Source organism: Leopardus geoffroyi, chromosome A2, assembly GCF_018350155.1.
Source record: "Leopardus geoffroyi isolate Oge1 chromosome A2, O.geoffroyi_Oge1_pat1.0, whole genome shotgun sequence".
In the NCBI taxonomy this organism is placed as follows: domain Eukaryota; kingdom Metazoa; phylum Chordata; class Mammalia; order Carnivora; family Felidae; genus Leopardus; species Leopardus geoffroyi.
This window is the reverse complement of record NC_059331.1, coordinates 117,070,823-117,086,956: the sequence shown is the minus strand read 5'-3', so window position 1 is coordinate 117,086,956 and position 16,134 is coordinate 117,070,823. Positions and strand designations below refer to the sequence as shown.

Below are 16,134 nucleotides of genomic sequence, written 5' to 3'. Positions count from 1 at the left end.
GTGAAACCATATGGTATCTGTCTTTCTCTGTATGGCTTATTTCACTTAGCATCACACTCTCCAGTTCCATCCACGTTGCTACAAAAGGCCATATTTCATTTTTTCTCATTGCCACGTAGTATTCCATTGTGTATATAAACCACAATTTCTTTATCCATTCATCAGTTGATGGACATTTAGGCTCTTTCCATAATTTGGCTATTGTTGAGAGTGCTGCTATGAACATTGGGGTACAAGTGCCCCTATGCATCAGTACTCCTGTATCCCTTGGATAAATTCCTAGCAGTGCTATTGCTGGGTCATAGGGTAGGTCTATTTTTAATTTTCTGAGGAACCTCCACACTGCTTTCCAGAGCGGCTGCACCAATTTGCATTCCCACCAACAGTGCAAGAGGGTTCCCGTTTCTCCACATCCTCTCCAGCATCTATAGTCTCCTGATTTGTTCATTTTGGCCACTCTGACTGGCGTGAGGTGATACCTGAGTGTGGTTTTGATTTGTATTTCCCTGATAAGGAGCGACGCTGAACATCTTTTCATGTGCCTGTTGGCCATCCGGATGTCTTCTTTAGAGAAGTGTCTATTCATGTTTTCTGCCCATTTCTTCACTGGGTTATTTGTTTTTCGGGTGTGGAGTTTGGTGAGCTCTTTATAGATTTTGGATACTAGCCCTTTGTCCGATATGTCATTTGCAAATATCTTTTCCCATTCCGTTGGTTGCCTTTTAGTTTTGTTGGTTGTTTCCTTTGCTGTGCAGAAGCTTTTTATCTTCATAAGGTCCCAGTAATTCACTTTTGCTTTTAATTCCCTTGCCTTTGGGGATGTGTTGAGTAAGAGATTGCTACGGCTGAGGTCAGAGAGGTCTTTTCCTGCTTTCTCCTCTAAGGTTTTGATGGTTTCCTGTCTCACATTCAGGTCCTTTATCCATTTTGAGTTTATTTTTGTGAATGGTGTGAGAAAGTGGTCTAGTTTCAACCTACTGCATGTTGCTGTCCAGTTCTCCCAGCACCATTTGTTAAAGAGGCTGTCTTTTTTCCATTGGATGTTCTTTCCTGCTTTGTCAAAGATGAGTTGGCCATACGTTTGTGGGTCTAGTTCTGGGGTTTCTATTCTATTCCATTGGTCTATGTGTCTGTTTTTGTGCCAATACCATGCTGTCTTGATGATGACAGCTTTGTAGTAGAGGCTAAAGTCTGGGATTGTGATGCCTCCTGCTTTGGTCTTCTTCTTCAAAATTCCTTTGGCTATTCGGGGCCTTTTGTGGTTCCATATGAATTTTAGGATTGCTTGTTCTAGTTTTGAGAAGAATGCTGGTGCAATTTTGATTGGGATTGCATTGAGTGTGTAGATAGCTTTGGGTAGTATTGACATTTTGACAATATTTATTTTTCCAATCCATGAGCAGGGAATGTCTTTCCATTTCTTTAAATCTTCTTCAATTTCCTTCGTAAGCTTTCTATAGTTTTCAGCATACAGATCCTTTACATCTTTGGTTAGATTTATTCCTAGGTATTTTATGCTTCTTGGTGCAATTGTGAATGGGACTAGTTTCTTTATTTGTCTTTCTGTTGCTTCATTGTTAGTGTATAAGAATGCAACTGATTTCTGTACATTGATTTTGTATCCTGCGACTTTGCTGAATTCATGTATCAATTCTAGCAGACTTTTGGTGGAGTCTATCGGATTTTCCATGTATAATATCATGTCATCTGCAAAAAGCGAAAGCTTGACTTCATCTTTGCCAATTTTGATGCCTTTGATTTCCTTTTGTTGTCTGATTGCTGATGCTAGAACTTCCAGCACTATGTTAAACAACAGCGGTGAGAGTGGGCATCCCTGTCGTGTTCCTGATCTCAGGGAAAAAGCTCTCAGTTTTTCCCCGTTGAGGATGATGTTAGCTGTGGGCTTTTCATAAATGGCTTTTATGATCTTTAAGTATGTTCCTTCTATCCCGACTTTCTCCAGGGTTTTTATTAAGAAAGCGTGCTGGATTTTGTCAAAGGCCTTTTCTGCATCGATTGACAGGATCATATGGTTCTTCTCTTTTTTTTGTTAATGTGATGTATCACGTTGATTGATTTGCGAATGTTGAACCAGCCCTGCATCCCAGGAATGAATCCCACTTGATCATGGTGAATAATTCTTTTTATATGCCGTTGAATTCGATTTGCTAGTATCTTATTGAGAATTTTTGCATCCATATTCATCAGGGATATTGGCCGGTAGTTCTCTTTTTTTACTGGGTCTCTGTCTGGTTTAGGAATCAAAGTAATACTGGCTTCATAGAATGAGTCTGGAAGTTTTCCTTCCCTTTCTATTTCTTGGAATAGCTTGAGAAGGATAGGTATTATCTCTGCTTTAAACGTCTGGTAGAACTCCCCTGGGAAGCCATCTGGTCCTGGACTCTTATTTTTTGGGAGATTTTTGACAACCGATTCAATTTCTTCGCTGGTTATGGGTCTGTTCAAGCTTTCTATTTCTTCCTGATTGAGTTTTGGAAGAGTGTGGGTGTTCAGGAATTTGTCCATTTCTTCCAGGTTGTCCAATTTGTTGGCATATAATTTTTCATAGTATTCCCTGATAATTGTTTGTATCTCTGAGGGATTGGTTGTAATCATTCCATTTTCATTCATGATTTTATCTATTTGGGTCATCTCCCTTTTCTTTTTGAGAAGCCTGGCTAGAGGTTTGTCAATTTTGTTTATTTTTTCAAAAAACCAACTCTTGGTTTCGTTGATCTGCTCTACAGTTTTTTTAGACTCTATATTGTTTATTTCTGCTCTGATCTTTATTATTTCTCTTCTTCTGCTGGGTTTAGGCTGCCTTTGCTGTTCTGCTTCTATTTCCTTTAGGTGTGCTGTTAGATTTTGTATTTGGGATTTTTCTTGTTTCTTGAGATAGGCCTGGATTGCAATGTATTTTCCTCTCAGGACTGCCTTCGCTGCGTCCCAAAGCGTTTGGATTGTTGTATTTTCATTTTCGTTTGTTTCCATATATTTTTTAATTTCTTCTCTAATTGCCTGGTTGACCCACTCATTCGTTAGTAGGGTGTTCTTTAACCTCCATGCTTTTGGAGGTTTTCCAGACATTTTTCTGTGGTTGATTTCAAGCTTCATAGCATTGTGGTCTGAAAGTATGCATGGTATAATTTCAATTCTGGTAAACTTATGGAGGGCTGTTTTGTGACCCAGTATATGATCTATCTTGGAGAATGTTCCATGTGCACTCGAGAAGAAAGTATATTCTGTCGCTTTGGGATGCAGAGTTCTAAATATATCTGTCAAGTCCATCTGATCCAATGTATCATTCAGGGCCCTTGTTTCTTTATTGATCGTGTGTCTAGATGATCTATCCATTTCTGTAAGTGGGGTGTTAAAGTCCCCTGCAATTACCACATTCTTATCCATAAGGTTGCTTATGTTTATGAGTAGTTGTTTTATATATTTGGGGGCTCTGGTATTCGGCACATAGACATTTATAATTGTTAGCTCTTCCTGACGAATAGACCCTGTAACTATTATATAATGTCCTTCTTCATCTCTTGTTACAGCCTTTAATTTAAAGTCTAGTTTGTCTGATATAAGTATGGCTACTCCAGCTTTCTTTTGGCTTCCAGTAGCATGATAAATAGTTCTCCATCCCCTCACTCTCAATCTAAAGGTGTCCTCAGGTCTAAAATGAGTCTCTTGTAGACAGCAAATAGATGGGTCTTGTTTTTTTATCCATTCTGATACCCTATGTCTTTTGGTTGGCGCATTTAATCCATTTACATTCAGTGTTATTATAGAAAGATACGGGTTTAGAGTCATTGTGATGTCTGTATGTTTTATGCTTGTAGTGATGTCTCTGGTATTTTGTCTCACAGGGTCCCCCTTAGGATCTCTTGTAGGGCTGGTTTAGTGGTGACAAATTCCTTCAGTTTTTGTTTGTTTGGGAAGACCTTTATCTCTCCTTCTATTCTAAATGACAGACTTGCTGGATAAAGCATTCTCGGCTGCATATTTTTTCTGTCTAGCACACTGAAAATCTCGTGCCAATTCTTTCTGACCTGCCAAGTTTCAAAAGAGAGATCAGTCACGAGTCTTATAGGTCTCCCTTTATATGTGAGGGCACGTTTACCCCTTGCTGCTTTCAGAATTTTCTCTTTATCCTTGTATTTTGCCAGTTTCACTATGATATGTCGTGCAGAAGATCGATTCAAGTTACGTCTGAAGGGAGTTCTCTGTGCCTCTTGGATTTCAATGCCTTTTTCCTTCCCCAGTTCAGGGAAGTTCTCAGCTATTATTTCTTCAAGTACCCCTTCAGCACCTTTCCCTCTCTCTTCCTCCTCTGGGATACCAATTATGCGTATATTATTTCTTTTTAGTGTATCACTTAGTTCTCTAATTTTCCCCTCATACTCCTGGATTTTTTTATCTCTCTTTCTCTCAGATTCCTCTTTTTCCATAACTTTATCTTCTAGTTCACCTATTCTCTCCTCTGCCTCTTCAATCCGAGCTGTGGTGGTTTCCATTTTGTTTTGCATTTCATTTAAAGCGTTTTTCAGCTCCTCGTGACTGTTCCTTAGTCCCTTGATCTCTGTAGCAAGGGATTCTCTGCTGTCCTGTATACTGTTTTCAAGCCCGGCGATTAATTTTATGATTATTATTCTAAATTCACTTTCTGTTATATTATTTAAATCCTTTTTGATCAGCTCATTAGCTGTTGTTATTTCCTGGAGATTCTTCTGAGGGGAATTCTTCCGCTTGGTCATTTTGGATAATCCCTGGCGTGGTGAGGACCTGCAGGGCACTTCCCCTGTGCTGTGGTGTATAACTGGAGTTGGTGGGCGGGGCCGCAGTCCGACCTGATGTCTGCCCCCAGCCCACTGCTGGGGCCACAGTCAGACTGGTGTGTGCCTTCTCTTCCCCTCTCCTAGGGGCGGGATTCACTGTGGGGTGGCGTGGCCCGTCTGGGCTACTTGCACACTGCCAGGCTTGTGATGCTGGGGATCTGGCGTATTAGCTGGGGCGGGTAGGCAAGGTGCACAGGGGCAGGAGGGGCAGGCTTAGCTCGCTTCTCCTTAGGTGATCCACTTCAGGAGGGGCCCTGTGGCAGCGGGAGGGAGTCAGATCCGCTGCCGGCAGTTTGGCTCCGCAGAAGCACAGAGTTGGGTGTTTGCGCAGAGCGAGCAAGTTCCCTGGCAGGAACTGGTTCCCTTTGGGATTTTGGCTGAGGGATGGGCGGGGGAGATGGCGCTGGCGAGCGCCTTTGTTCCCCACCAAACTGAGCTCTGTCGTCCGGGGGCTCAGCAGCTCTCCCTCCCTTTGTCCTCCAGTCTTCCTGCTTTCCTAGCAGAGCTGTTAACTTATGACCTCCCAGACGCTAAGTCGCGCTTGCTGTCGGAACACAGTCCGTCAGGCCCCTCCGCTTTTGCAAGCCAGACTCTGGGGCTCTGCTTGGCCGGCGAGCCGCCCCTCCGCCCCGGCTCCCTCCCGCCAGTCCGTGGAGCATGCACCGCCTCGCCGCCCTTCCTACCCTCTTCCGTGGGCCTCTCGTCTGCGCTTGGCTCCGGCGACTCCGTTCTGCTACTCCTCTGGCGGTTTTCTGGGTTATTTAGGCAGGTGTAGGTGGAATCTAAGTGATCAGCAGGACGCGCGGTGAGCCCAGCGCCCTCCTACGCCGCCATCTTCCCCTAGATCTATTTTGCCATTTTAATTACAGTATGTCTTGGTGTGCATCTGCTTTTGCTGATTTAGTTGGAGGTTCTCTGTGCCTCCTGAATCTGGGTATCTGTTTCCTTCCCTGGATCAGGGTAATTTTCAGCTATTATTTCTTCAAATAAATTTTCTGGCTCCTTTTCTCTCTCTGCTCCTTCTGGAACTCCTATAATGTGAATGTCATTACATTTGATGGAGTCACTGAGGTTCCTAAGTCTATTCTTGTTTTGCATGATTATTTTTTCTCTTTTGTTCAGCTTGATTTCTTTCCATTACTGTCTTTTCTATCATTGATTCCTGTGTTTTCTCCAGCCTGATACTCATTCCATCAAGAGTGTTTCTCATTTTGTTTATTGAGCCCTTTATCTCTGCTATGTTATTCCTTATCTCTGGCTTAATGGTCTCCCTAGTGTTCTCCACTCTTTTCTCAAGTCCTATGAGAATCCTTAGGATCACAGCTTTAAATTCTTTACCAGGCATGATACTATATATCTGTTTTTCTTAGAACTTCTGAGGTAGCCTTGTCTTTTCATTTGGGACAAAATGTCTTCTTATTTTGTCTAAGTCTGTGCCTGTTTCGTTGTTAGGAAAGTTAGCTACATCTTCTGTTCTTACCCTTAGGTAAGGGCTTTATGAAGAAGAGATCCTGTAGTGCTCTGCAGTGTAATGGCCCCTGTTCCCCAAGGCCTGGTGATTCCAGGAGTGTCTCTAATGTGTCCTGGCTACTTTATCCTTCAGACTAGTCTGCAGAGGCTCTCTTTGTCTGTTGTGGACAGAGTTTGGTCCTTGGCCTGAGTTGGTGTGTTTAACTAGGTGTGCTCTGGTCTGCTTGTTAATGAGATCTATTGCTGCTGCCACTGGAACAGAGGCCTCACAAAACGTGTAAGTCAGGAGATGCAGTGTTGTCAGGAGTTTGGGGCCCTCTTCTGAAGGGGGGGCCTGCTGGGAATGAGGCAAGCATGACTGGAAAGTGTGGTTCTTGCAAAGCATGAAGCTAGGTATAATTGAGTTAAGTACCAAGTGTTGGCATTACACTTTTTAGAACTTTAAAATTTTTTTTACATGTTTTTATTCATTTGTGTGAGAGAGAGAGACAGAATGCAAGCTGGGCAGGGGCAGAAAGAAAGGGAGACACAAAATCCAAAGCAGCCTCTAGGCCCTGAGCTGTCAGTACAGAGCCCAATGCGGAGCTGGAACTCGTAAACCACAAGATAATGACCTGGGCCGAAGTTGGATGCTCAACCGACTGAGCCAACCAGGTGCCCCTTGCCCTGGTTACTACAGGTGACTCTGCTTTTATGTTAATGGGAGGGGTAGGGGAAGGCATTTGCCAGTTTCTATGTTCTCAGAGGGGTCTCTCCATGAACACTGTCTCTCTAGAACATGCTCTCAGATGAGCAACTAACCTCCCCAGTGTGTGCACCAAGACACTCTTCAGATTGCTATTTCATGCTGTATGTCTGCGGGCTATTTGGGGCTGCTCTTGAAGAGAAGGCAGGCGCTGTCCTTTAAAAATCGGGGGGTGGGAGGGAGGAGAGGGTGGGTGATGGGTATTGAGGAGGGCACCTTTTGGGATGAGCACTGGGTGTTTTATGGAAACCAATTTGACAATAAATTTCATATATTATAAAAAAAAAAAAAACAAAAAAAAAACAATGAAGAACACACACACACACACAAAAAATCGGGGCTTTAAGCACCACTGGTTGCAAGAACTCAGGAAGAGTAAGTGCCCTTTTGCTTTCCAAGCCAATTGCTGTGGGGATTCATTTTTTTCTGTGTGCTCCCCTTGTTTCACCCTTCTCTGTGACCACTGCTCCCTCCATTCTGCGGTTGCCATGATCCATTTCTCTCTCAAGCCACAACTCTGGACTCTATCTTCTTGATGTGGCCTCTTCTCTACCTTTAGTTGTGGAGTTTATTCTGCCAGTCTTCAGATAGATTTCTGGCGTCCTTAGGATGATATGATAGTTGTCTAGTTGTATTTGTGGGATGCAGCAAGCCTAGGTTCCTCCTACTCAGCTGCCATCTTCCCCTTCTTCTTCAAGTAGGCCTGTCATGGGAAAACTGGGGGTAGTAGGCAGCCAAGAACTCTCTCCATTTGTTACTGTCCCATGGGGCCCAGGATCTCAAGCCTGCTCACCACCAGAGCCAGGTGATCAAGAGGTATTCTCTGGCTGGCAGCCATAAAAACTAGAGCATCAGACCTGTGCAATGGCTCCCCTCCAGGCGATATTGGTGCTCTGGAGTGTGGTAGAGGAAGAATGCAAAGATGGTAAGCACTGGCAGCTATCTATCCTTACAGTGTACTCCAGCAGGCCTCTCCTCTGTTTGAGGTATCTGCCCTTTAGATTGCTGCTTGTTTCTTTTTTAATGTTTGTTTTTGAATGACAGTGTGAGCAGGGAGTGGCACACAGAGAGGGAAACACAGAATCCAAAACAGGCCCCAAGTTCTGAGTCTGGATGTGGGGCTCAAACCCATAAACTGTGAGATCATGACCTGAGCTGAAGTTGGATGCTTAGCTGACTGAGCCACACAGGCACCCCCAGATTGCTGCTTTAAGATAACAAGCCCGTTGCACAGAAAGTCTGGACACCTGTCAAAGGGCTGCCTTGGTGTAGGTAAGTCCATGTGCAAGGCTTTAATGAACCATTTCTCAGTTTGCTATAGCCTTGTGGGTCTCATGGACATGAGCCCCATTGGCTTTCAAAGCTAGAGGTGTAAGGAGCTGGTTCCTGCAGTGCCTGTCTTAAAAATGTAGGGTTCAAACTCTTTGCTTTTCATAGAGAAGCTTTTAAGTTCTCTTCCAATTGTGGGTCACTGTGCCAAAGGTGGGGTTTATGGTGACTTTGTGGCTCAGCCTTTCTTACCTGCTTCAATGTGGGATGTTCCTTGCTTGCCAGATGTGTAGGAGTTGCTCTGGTGGTTGTGGGTTTTTTTTTCAGAGGATATTGTTCCATATGTAGCTGGAGATTTGGGGCACCACAGGAAGAGGTGGGTTCAGGATCTTCCTACGTTGCACCTTGAACCAGTCTCTTCATGCTTAACTTATCCAGCATCTTGCCTGTGTCTGGAACTCTTCCTCAACCACTTTGTGACTTTAAGTGTGAACTCCTCAGGTCTCATTTGTAAAGAGTCAGAATACAGAAGAGCAGTCAAAATAAATCATTTCAACTCAAGAAATACTGAAGAGGCCTCTTATGTGTTGTAGGCACTGCTAGGTGCTGAGATAGGGGAAGATAATCATCTGCACCCACAGGGAAGTTAAAGTAGTAAGATTAGTTGGTATGGTTTGTAAAGCAGATGCTGTTATTTCATCCTTCTCTCCTTACCACCATTGCTCAAAATAGTGAATGACTATCCTCCTAACCTGGAACTAAAGTATTTCTAAGAATAAGGGAGAGTGGATGATGACTACATGGGACTCAGGAGCCAGAAAAGTGAGGGAATGGAAGCATAAACACGGGAGACGATGTGTGACAGTGGCTCGGCCAGGACATGATCATGTTCCAGGTGACTTTGTCACTGCCCTTCCCGGTCCTGTGATCTTTCCACCTGGGGTCATATATTTACCAGCTGCATCTTCCTGATTTGGGATAAGGGCCTGCTTGATAATTCATGGACTGTGGACCCTCTCTGTGGGCAAATGCACACACAACATTTAAATGCAATTTTAGGGGGTTCTCAAGAGGGAGAACTGCCTTATCTTCCTAGAAGCATTTCTGTCTTAGAAATGGGCTATATTTCATTGTACTCTGCTGGGCCACAGCCTTGGTGACATGTTGCTATTTATAAATAAGGCTGCTAACGAATGCAGGAAATGGAGGGAGTTCATGAGTGGTCCCTGGACCAGATGATGCAACAGGTGACTCATTTCTCTCTTTGCCTTTCCAGTTCAAAGGTTATAGCCTGAGGGATTTGGGTTCTCTTAGAACTGCGTCTGTTTTTATCCTGGTTGGTATTTAAAATCCATTTTGAATAACATTGATGTGGATTTCCTTTCCTGGGACTTGGCAGGGCCCTTCCAGTGTAGCCCTCAGCCTCATCACAGCCCTGCACCAACTCATTGTGCCATTGGTGCCCCTTGTGTCAAGCTAGTGTGGGTGGCTGGGGGGGCTCTGCAGTGCCACCCCTTTATCCAGCCATGTTGCATTTTTCTCCCCAAAATGACTAGTGACCTGAGTGGAAGGAACCCTTCACAGTTTACTTGGTTCTCTGGCATATGCAGAAACAAAACTATGGTCAAATGAGGAAACATGCTCAGAGAGGTATACCCAAAGTCCTACCCTAAATATGTAGCAGAGCTCAAACACAGCTCTTATCACCAAATCTTAGGTTCTACTTTTTTTTTTTTTTTTGGGTGAAAAAATTTAGATTTAGCCAGCTGGATTCCATTTAGATGATCTCAATTTCATTGGCAATAGTCAAAGCATCATAGTGAGGAGCCAGTTGAAAATATGCTGCCTTCTCTCCATTGGGCCTGATGGAGGTGTTGATCTTGGCCACATCAATGTCATACAGCTGCTTCACAGCCTGTTTTATCTGGTGCTTGTTGGCTTTGACCTCCATAATGAACACAAGTGTGTTATTCTCTTCTGTTTCCTTCATGGCTGACTCAAGATTAGGGGGAACTTGATGATGGCATAGTGGTCAAGCGGGTTTCTCCTGGTTGGGGGGCACTCTTTTGAGGGTATTTGGGCTGCCTTTGGAGACACAGTGTCTTGGCCTGTTGGAAGGTAGATGACGTAGATTTTTGTGTGTGTGTGTGATTGTGGATGCTTTTCAGCACCCTTTTCTTGGCCTTCAAAAGCCTTTGCTTTGGCTTTGGGAGGGGCACAAGCTTCCTTCTTCACCTTTGTTGTCTTTAAGAAAAGGTAGGTTCTACTTTTCTACATAAATTTGCTTTTCCTTGAGTCTGTACAGTTCTTCCTGATTGGCAAATTGAATGTCAAGGACTATCCTCTAGTGAACACAGAGCTGGTTACCTGGTTCCCACCTAAAAGGCCTTTGCTGCCTCTTTAGCACCTTTCATTTTTTCAGTAATTACTGAGACTGAGCATGTTCTCTGCCTGGCTGATGGGAGAGCACTAAAGTATAAATTAGGTACAATTCAGGGGCTGGCCTGTTCCCATGGGTTTTTTGGACAGTGACTGATGTTTGTCTCCTGCAGAAATGCCAGACAATGCAGCGGTTCTGCTGGGTGCTTGCTGTAAACTCCAGATTATTCCTGCGCTGTGTCACTTGGTAAGAAACCTCTCAGATGGGACCTGGGGATGGGCACCCGACAACTGATAAAACACCTTTAGGATTTCTCATCCATAACAGCCCTTCAAGATAGGTTAAACAGATGTTATTAACTCCACTTTTTTTTTTTTTTTTTGTATCACACTGTCCACATCACACCACACACCCTACCCTATGGGAAGACTGAGATCGAGAGGAAAAGGATTTGTACAAAGAACTTGTTAGCAGGGTAGGACTCTCAACTTTGCCATTAGATTCCAAATCTCATGTTTTTCCCAGTGTTTGGAGAATTTTGGTCAAGGTTTGGTTGCAACATTGCAGGGAAGGAACCTGACACCATTTGGCAGGGTTATGGTTAGGCCAGTTTGATACAGCTCTGCCTCAAATTCACCAGGAAGGTATTTGAGAGGAGACTGGTCTCAGAGTTAGGTAGTGATGACCTTAGCCCTGGAGAGTCAAGATTAAGCCTTACCTTTTTAAGTTACAAATTGGGTCATTAATAGAAGGAACCATCAATACACTGCCCAGAAGTCACTCGAATGGGGCAGGTGTTGCTCAGCCTGGGGCAGAGAACAAAAGCATACCAGGCCAGATTATTTTAAGGTCTGGTTACTTACAAAGAGTCAAAACGAACATGCTTTGTAGGCTAAAAAATCCAAAGCTCAGAGCTCTGCTCCCAGATCTGGGAAGTTGGTATTGAGATTAAGTGCCTGGACAGGACCCTGAAATTTGTTATCCATCTAGTCTGAGAACTTTGAGCACCATGCTTAGTGCCTTGGGTACTTCTCTGAATAGCAAAGACATCTGAACAAGGGCATTGTTCCAAGGAACAGGTTACAGCCCATTCACAACTGAAAGCAGTTTCTACCCACTGGTAGAGGAATTCTGGGTTCTTTTACTGTGACCACAAAAACTGAACTACTTGAAAACGTGCCAGCATGTTTGTTCTGGGGTCAGCTAAGGGTAAAGGCTGGTGGTGTAGTTATGAAAACAGTATCATCTATTTGTCCGTAATGATGAGCATAGCAGTAACTTTGCACTTAGCATTTCCCAGGGTCCTAAGATTTACAAAATTATCTACTGCATTCAGGAAATACTTCCTGAATTGTGTGTATATTACTGCAAGACCACATTAGCTAATTCCCTTTCCCAACAAACTTATACTTCATTGTCATCTTCCTTGTAGTCTGTGTTAGATCTGATCATCCAAGTTCTGCTTTGTTGGTCTAAAGGTAGCCACATTTAGGGTTCTAGAATGGCTGGTATTCTACAGTGGCACAAAAGCCCACAGAGTCATTTGTGTGGTTTTTGGGAGCTGTTCAACATAGACAAAGAATTTTTCTTTTGAAGAATTTCCTGGGTATCTTCACATAATCTGCCCTAGATACTGCAGCAACGCTAAAGACAATGAGCCTCCTGCCTTCTGAACGAATTTGGGTATTGTGTTTCTTATAGGGATTTACTTAGAACAGGGTACAAAATTCTACCTGTATTCCTGTCTTCTCTTATCTGGTGGCCAGAATAACTTTGAGAGCCTTTCAGAAAGGCTTTTGGAAGAACAGCATCAGATACACTAATGTGTTTGCCAAACTAGGAAGAAGGTGAGTTAGAGACTGCTAATTCTGCGCCTGCCCCCACCCTTTGGGTGACTGTAATCTTTTATACCTAGAAGGGTCTCTGGACCCATGGGCCCGGCAGATATTCAGAGTAGGAAGCTGGATGCTGCTCAGCCCCTGTCCACTAGACTCCAGACACAGCCTGCTATAGGCAGTCTTGAGGCTGTGCCAGTAGAGCTCATTCTTAAATCGCTGGGATGTGGTGCTCAAAGAGCAAGCCTGGTCCACTCTGAAGTCAAACTGAGAGTTGATGGTCTTGACTAAAAGCTGATGTTAAGCCTGTGGTAATTACTTTTATCAAATGCGTGCTGCACTTCTGCCACTGGGGCAAGTTTTAGTAAGGTTATCATTGCTCAGGACACTTCTGGAAATTTTTTGGATTCCCTTCATTTTTTATTTTAAATTTTACTCTCTACATTAATTGGATCTGGTTTTCAATGCCTGTGTAAAAATCTGAGAACTTGCAATTAGAGCAGCAGCTGAAGTGAACTCTCATTCAGCACACTGAGGGCCCTATGTTCTATGACAGACCAGCCTCTTAAAAAGCTTAGATTTTAGAAAAACAGACTAAACAGTGACTATCTTCAGAAAGACGTAGGGTAATAGTCGTTGGGATATGGGGGTGGAGGGAAGATCAGGAAAGGCTGTTCTGACGTGGCATTTAAATGGACCATGAGAGAGGAGAAGAAAAGGTCTATGTGGAACTCTAGAGGAAGAGTATCCCAGGTAGAAGGAATAGCAAAAGAAAGGTTCTTGAGGCAGGAAGCATAACTAAACTGTGGTACTTATCCCTTTGAGGAGATCAAGCAGCTCTATAGGAAATTCTAATATCATTAAAATAAACAATACATACTATGTATATGGGAAAGTTACATTTTGAACTTCCTAATCTCCTGAAGTTAAGGGATCTAGGAGAAGATACAGAGTTCAGAGAGTAGAAGGACTGTCAGAACTGCAGGCAAATTGGAAAACTCAGGCATAAGGTCAGGGCCCAGGTCACATAAATCTTGTTATTTGTTACATCTTAAGGGTGCTCCTTTTGAGGAATGTAAAAAACTATTTTTTCTCTGTGGATTTTCTATAACATTTTAAGTGAATTTGCTTAAACATGTCATTTCAGTTTCATGGTCTCTCGGCTGATGGAGTATCTGATCTTAAAAACCCAATCTTGGCTCCTCTGAAGGATCTAGAAAGGTTTGGCGTCGCACAGCGTTTGTTTGCCACAGTCAACGTGAACCTGGAGAGACTGCCGTCATCCATAAAAGTTGTCACTGAGGAGGACCCCAACACTGTCCCACGAATTCTTTATATAAGCCTCAGTGGGCTCTGTGCTTTACGCAGAGCACATTAATAACATGTGAATTAGAAGTACAAGACCATCAAAGTTAGGTATTTTTCAGAATTTTTAAGATACTACTGAGTTTAGCTACCAAGAGGCCCAGTGTCTAAGGTAACTCCAGCACCCACAGGGTTGAGAACTCTAAGCTGGTGTTTAGTTAAAACCCTCTTCTACAGCGAGATAGGTCCATCTATCACTTTCTTTCATAAACAAAGACAGCTGAGTCTATAGACCATGTGCTGACTGAGGAAATGAACTGTAAATAGCACTACAGTATACATATTCCTCTGCTAAATAAAATGATCTCATAGCAGGACACCCTTCCTTAGGGGTCTAGCTATATGCATTTCATTTTTGTCATGCTTTGACTAACATACCAATTCTAGGTCTAGAACAATGCTGATTTCCTGTGCATTCTGGATGTTTAATTTGTAAAATACTACATATTTTAATTCTGTCTTGACATTCTTCTATAAAAATGCATAGAATGTCTCTTTAGTGCCCCTGATTCCATTGCTAATATCCACTGGGGACCTGAAATCCCTTCTTTCCCTTAGTAAAATGTAGCTAGGACCTCCTGCCAGAGGTCTGACTTTAGGAGCAGGGAGGATGAGAAGTCGCAGTTGTTGAAGAGAATCACGTTACTCAGCATGCATATATATATATATATATATAAATAACCTTGTCATCTACTCGGATGTTAAAATGGAAGAGATGAAGCAAACAACGCTTTCATTGCTTCCGTCAAAAATGAGACTAAATCTTAGGACGCATGAGGAAAAAAAATTGCACATTGTGTGGCAACAACAAAAAAAGCACCTTAAAGGAATCTGCAGAAATGGAAATAGTTGTGCTACAGCTGTGGCACTATACATTGCCTTTCTGGCTTTCTGAAATAAACTTTTATAAACAACAAACTGAGGACAGATTGTGTAAGAAGAATCTACTTGTATAAAAAATAGATACACATGTACCACACTGCAACGGGGAGCTTCCTTTAAGAGTCCACAAGAAGGGGCACCTGAGTGGCTCAGTCAGTTAAGCATCTGACATCGGCTCAGGTCATGATCTCCTAGTTTGTGAGTTCAAGCCCCACGTTGGGCTCTGGGCTGACAGCTCAGAGCCAAGAGCATGTTTCGGATTCTGTCTCCCACTGCCTGTCCCTCCGCCATTTGCACTGTGCCTTTCCATTGTCTCAAAAATAAATAAACATTAAAAAAGCCCACAAGAAACCTGACAGTGGCTCCTTGGGGGAAGAGAGAGGAGTTAGAAGTTGGGGCAAGGCTAGGGGAGTTACCCTTCTGTTCCTGTTAGAATTTTGTATGCATGAGCCTCTAAGTTGAAATGAACCAACTAACACCACCCCAAAGCAACAAAAACTAAAGATGCCATCCCAGGATGTGCCTATACTGCTACAGGTGTTCCTAGCCACCCTGCCACCCCCCAGTTACTGCCATTCCTTAGCAATGTACTGCCTTCCCCAATGTAATGTTGTGGACAAAGTAGTGCTGGGCCTCCAAAAGGCTCTTCTAACTGGAATCTTCATCACTACATATAATTATTAACTGTAAATGTACCTTTATTTACTGCTTGAGATCAAGAACTATTAAAAATAGTTACATTTGGAAACAAGTTCCAATAGAATAGATCACCTAGAAAACAGAAAATAGGGTAATACTTCTGAAGAGGCCAGCCACCTTCACTCAGATGTTTCCATGACCACTCCTCTTTCCTAAGTGGGTGCAGAAAGAAACACATTAGCTAGTGTGGTGTGGCCCTGGAACCTGTGAACATGTTACCTTACATGCCAAAAAGGGACTTCACAGGTGTTTTTCAGGTTACAGACCTTAAGATGGACAGATTATCTGGGTGGGCCCTTAAAAGAAAAAAGGCAGAAGAGTCAGAGAGATACTTGGCCAAAGAAAATGCAGGAAAGATGTGGCATAAGAAGGACTCAGTGCTGTTGCTAGCTCTGGGACAGGAGAGGTCAGTTCAAAAACAAGAGTGCAGTCCACCTGACAGCCAGGAAGGAAGAGGGGACCTGAGTTGTACAACACCATGGAACTGAAGTCCGCCAACAACCCACAGGAGCCTGGAAGCAGATTCTCTCTCCAGCAGTAAGAGCCAGGGCAGGCCCTGGGAAACGTCTCAATTTTAGTTTGGCGAGACCCATGTTGGATTTCCATCCTACAGAACTAAGTCTGTGTTTTAAGCTGCTAAATTTGTGGTAATATTTT

The 16,134-nt window shown here is 43.3% G+C and overlaps 1 protein-coding gene across 2 annotated transcripts in view; it reads left to right on the top strand.

Annotated features, from left to right (window-relative positions):
* Window positions 1-14,667, top strand: part of GSDME (gasdermin E) — a 70,606-nt gene extending 55,939 nt beyond the window's left edge. For both annotated transcript variants that reach the window (XM_045495106.1, XM_045495107.1), the window contains 2 exons: window positions 10,869-10,942; window positions 13,679-14,667. In XM_045495106.1, coding sequence (XP_045351062.1) covers window positions 10,869-10,942; window positions 13,679-13,909 — 305 coding nt within the window. In that variant the 3' untranslated portion in view covers window positions 13,910-14,667. The remainder of the gene's footprint in view (window positions 1-10,868; window positions 10,943-13,678) is intronic.
* Window positions 14,668-16,134: the final 1,467 nt, after the last annotated feature.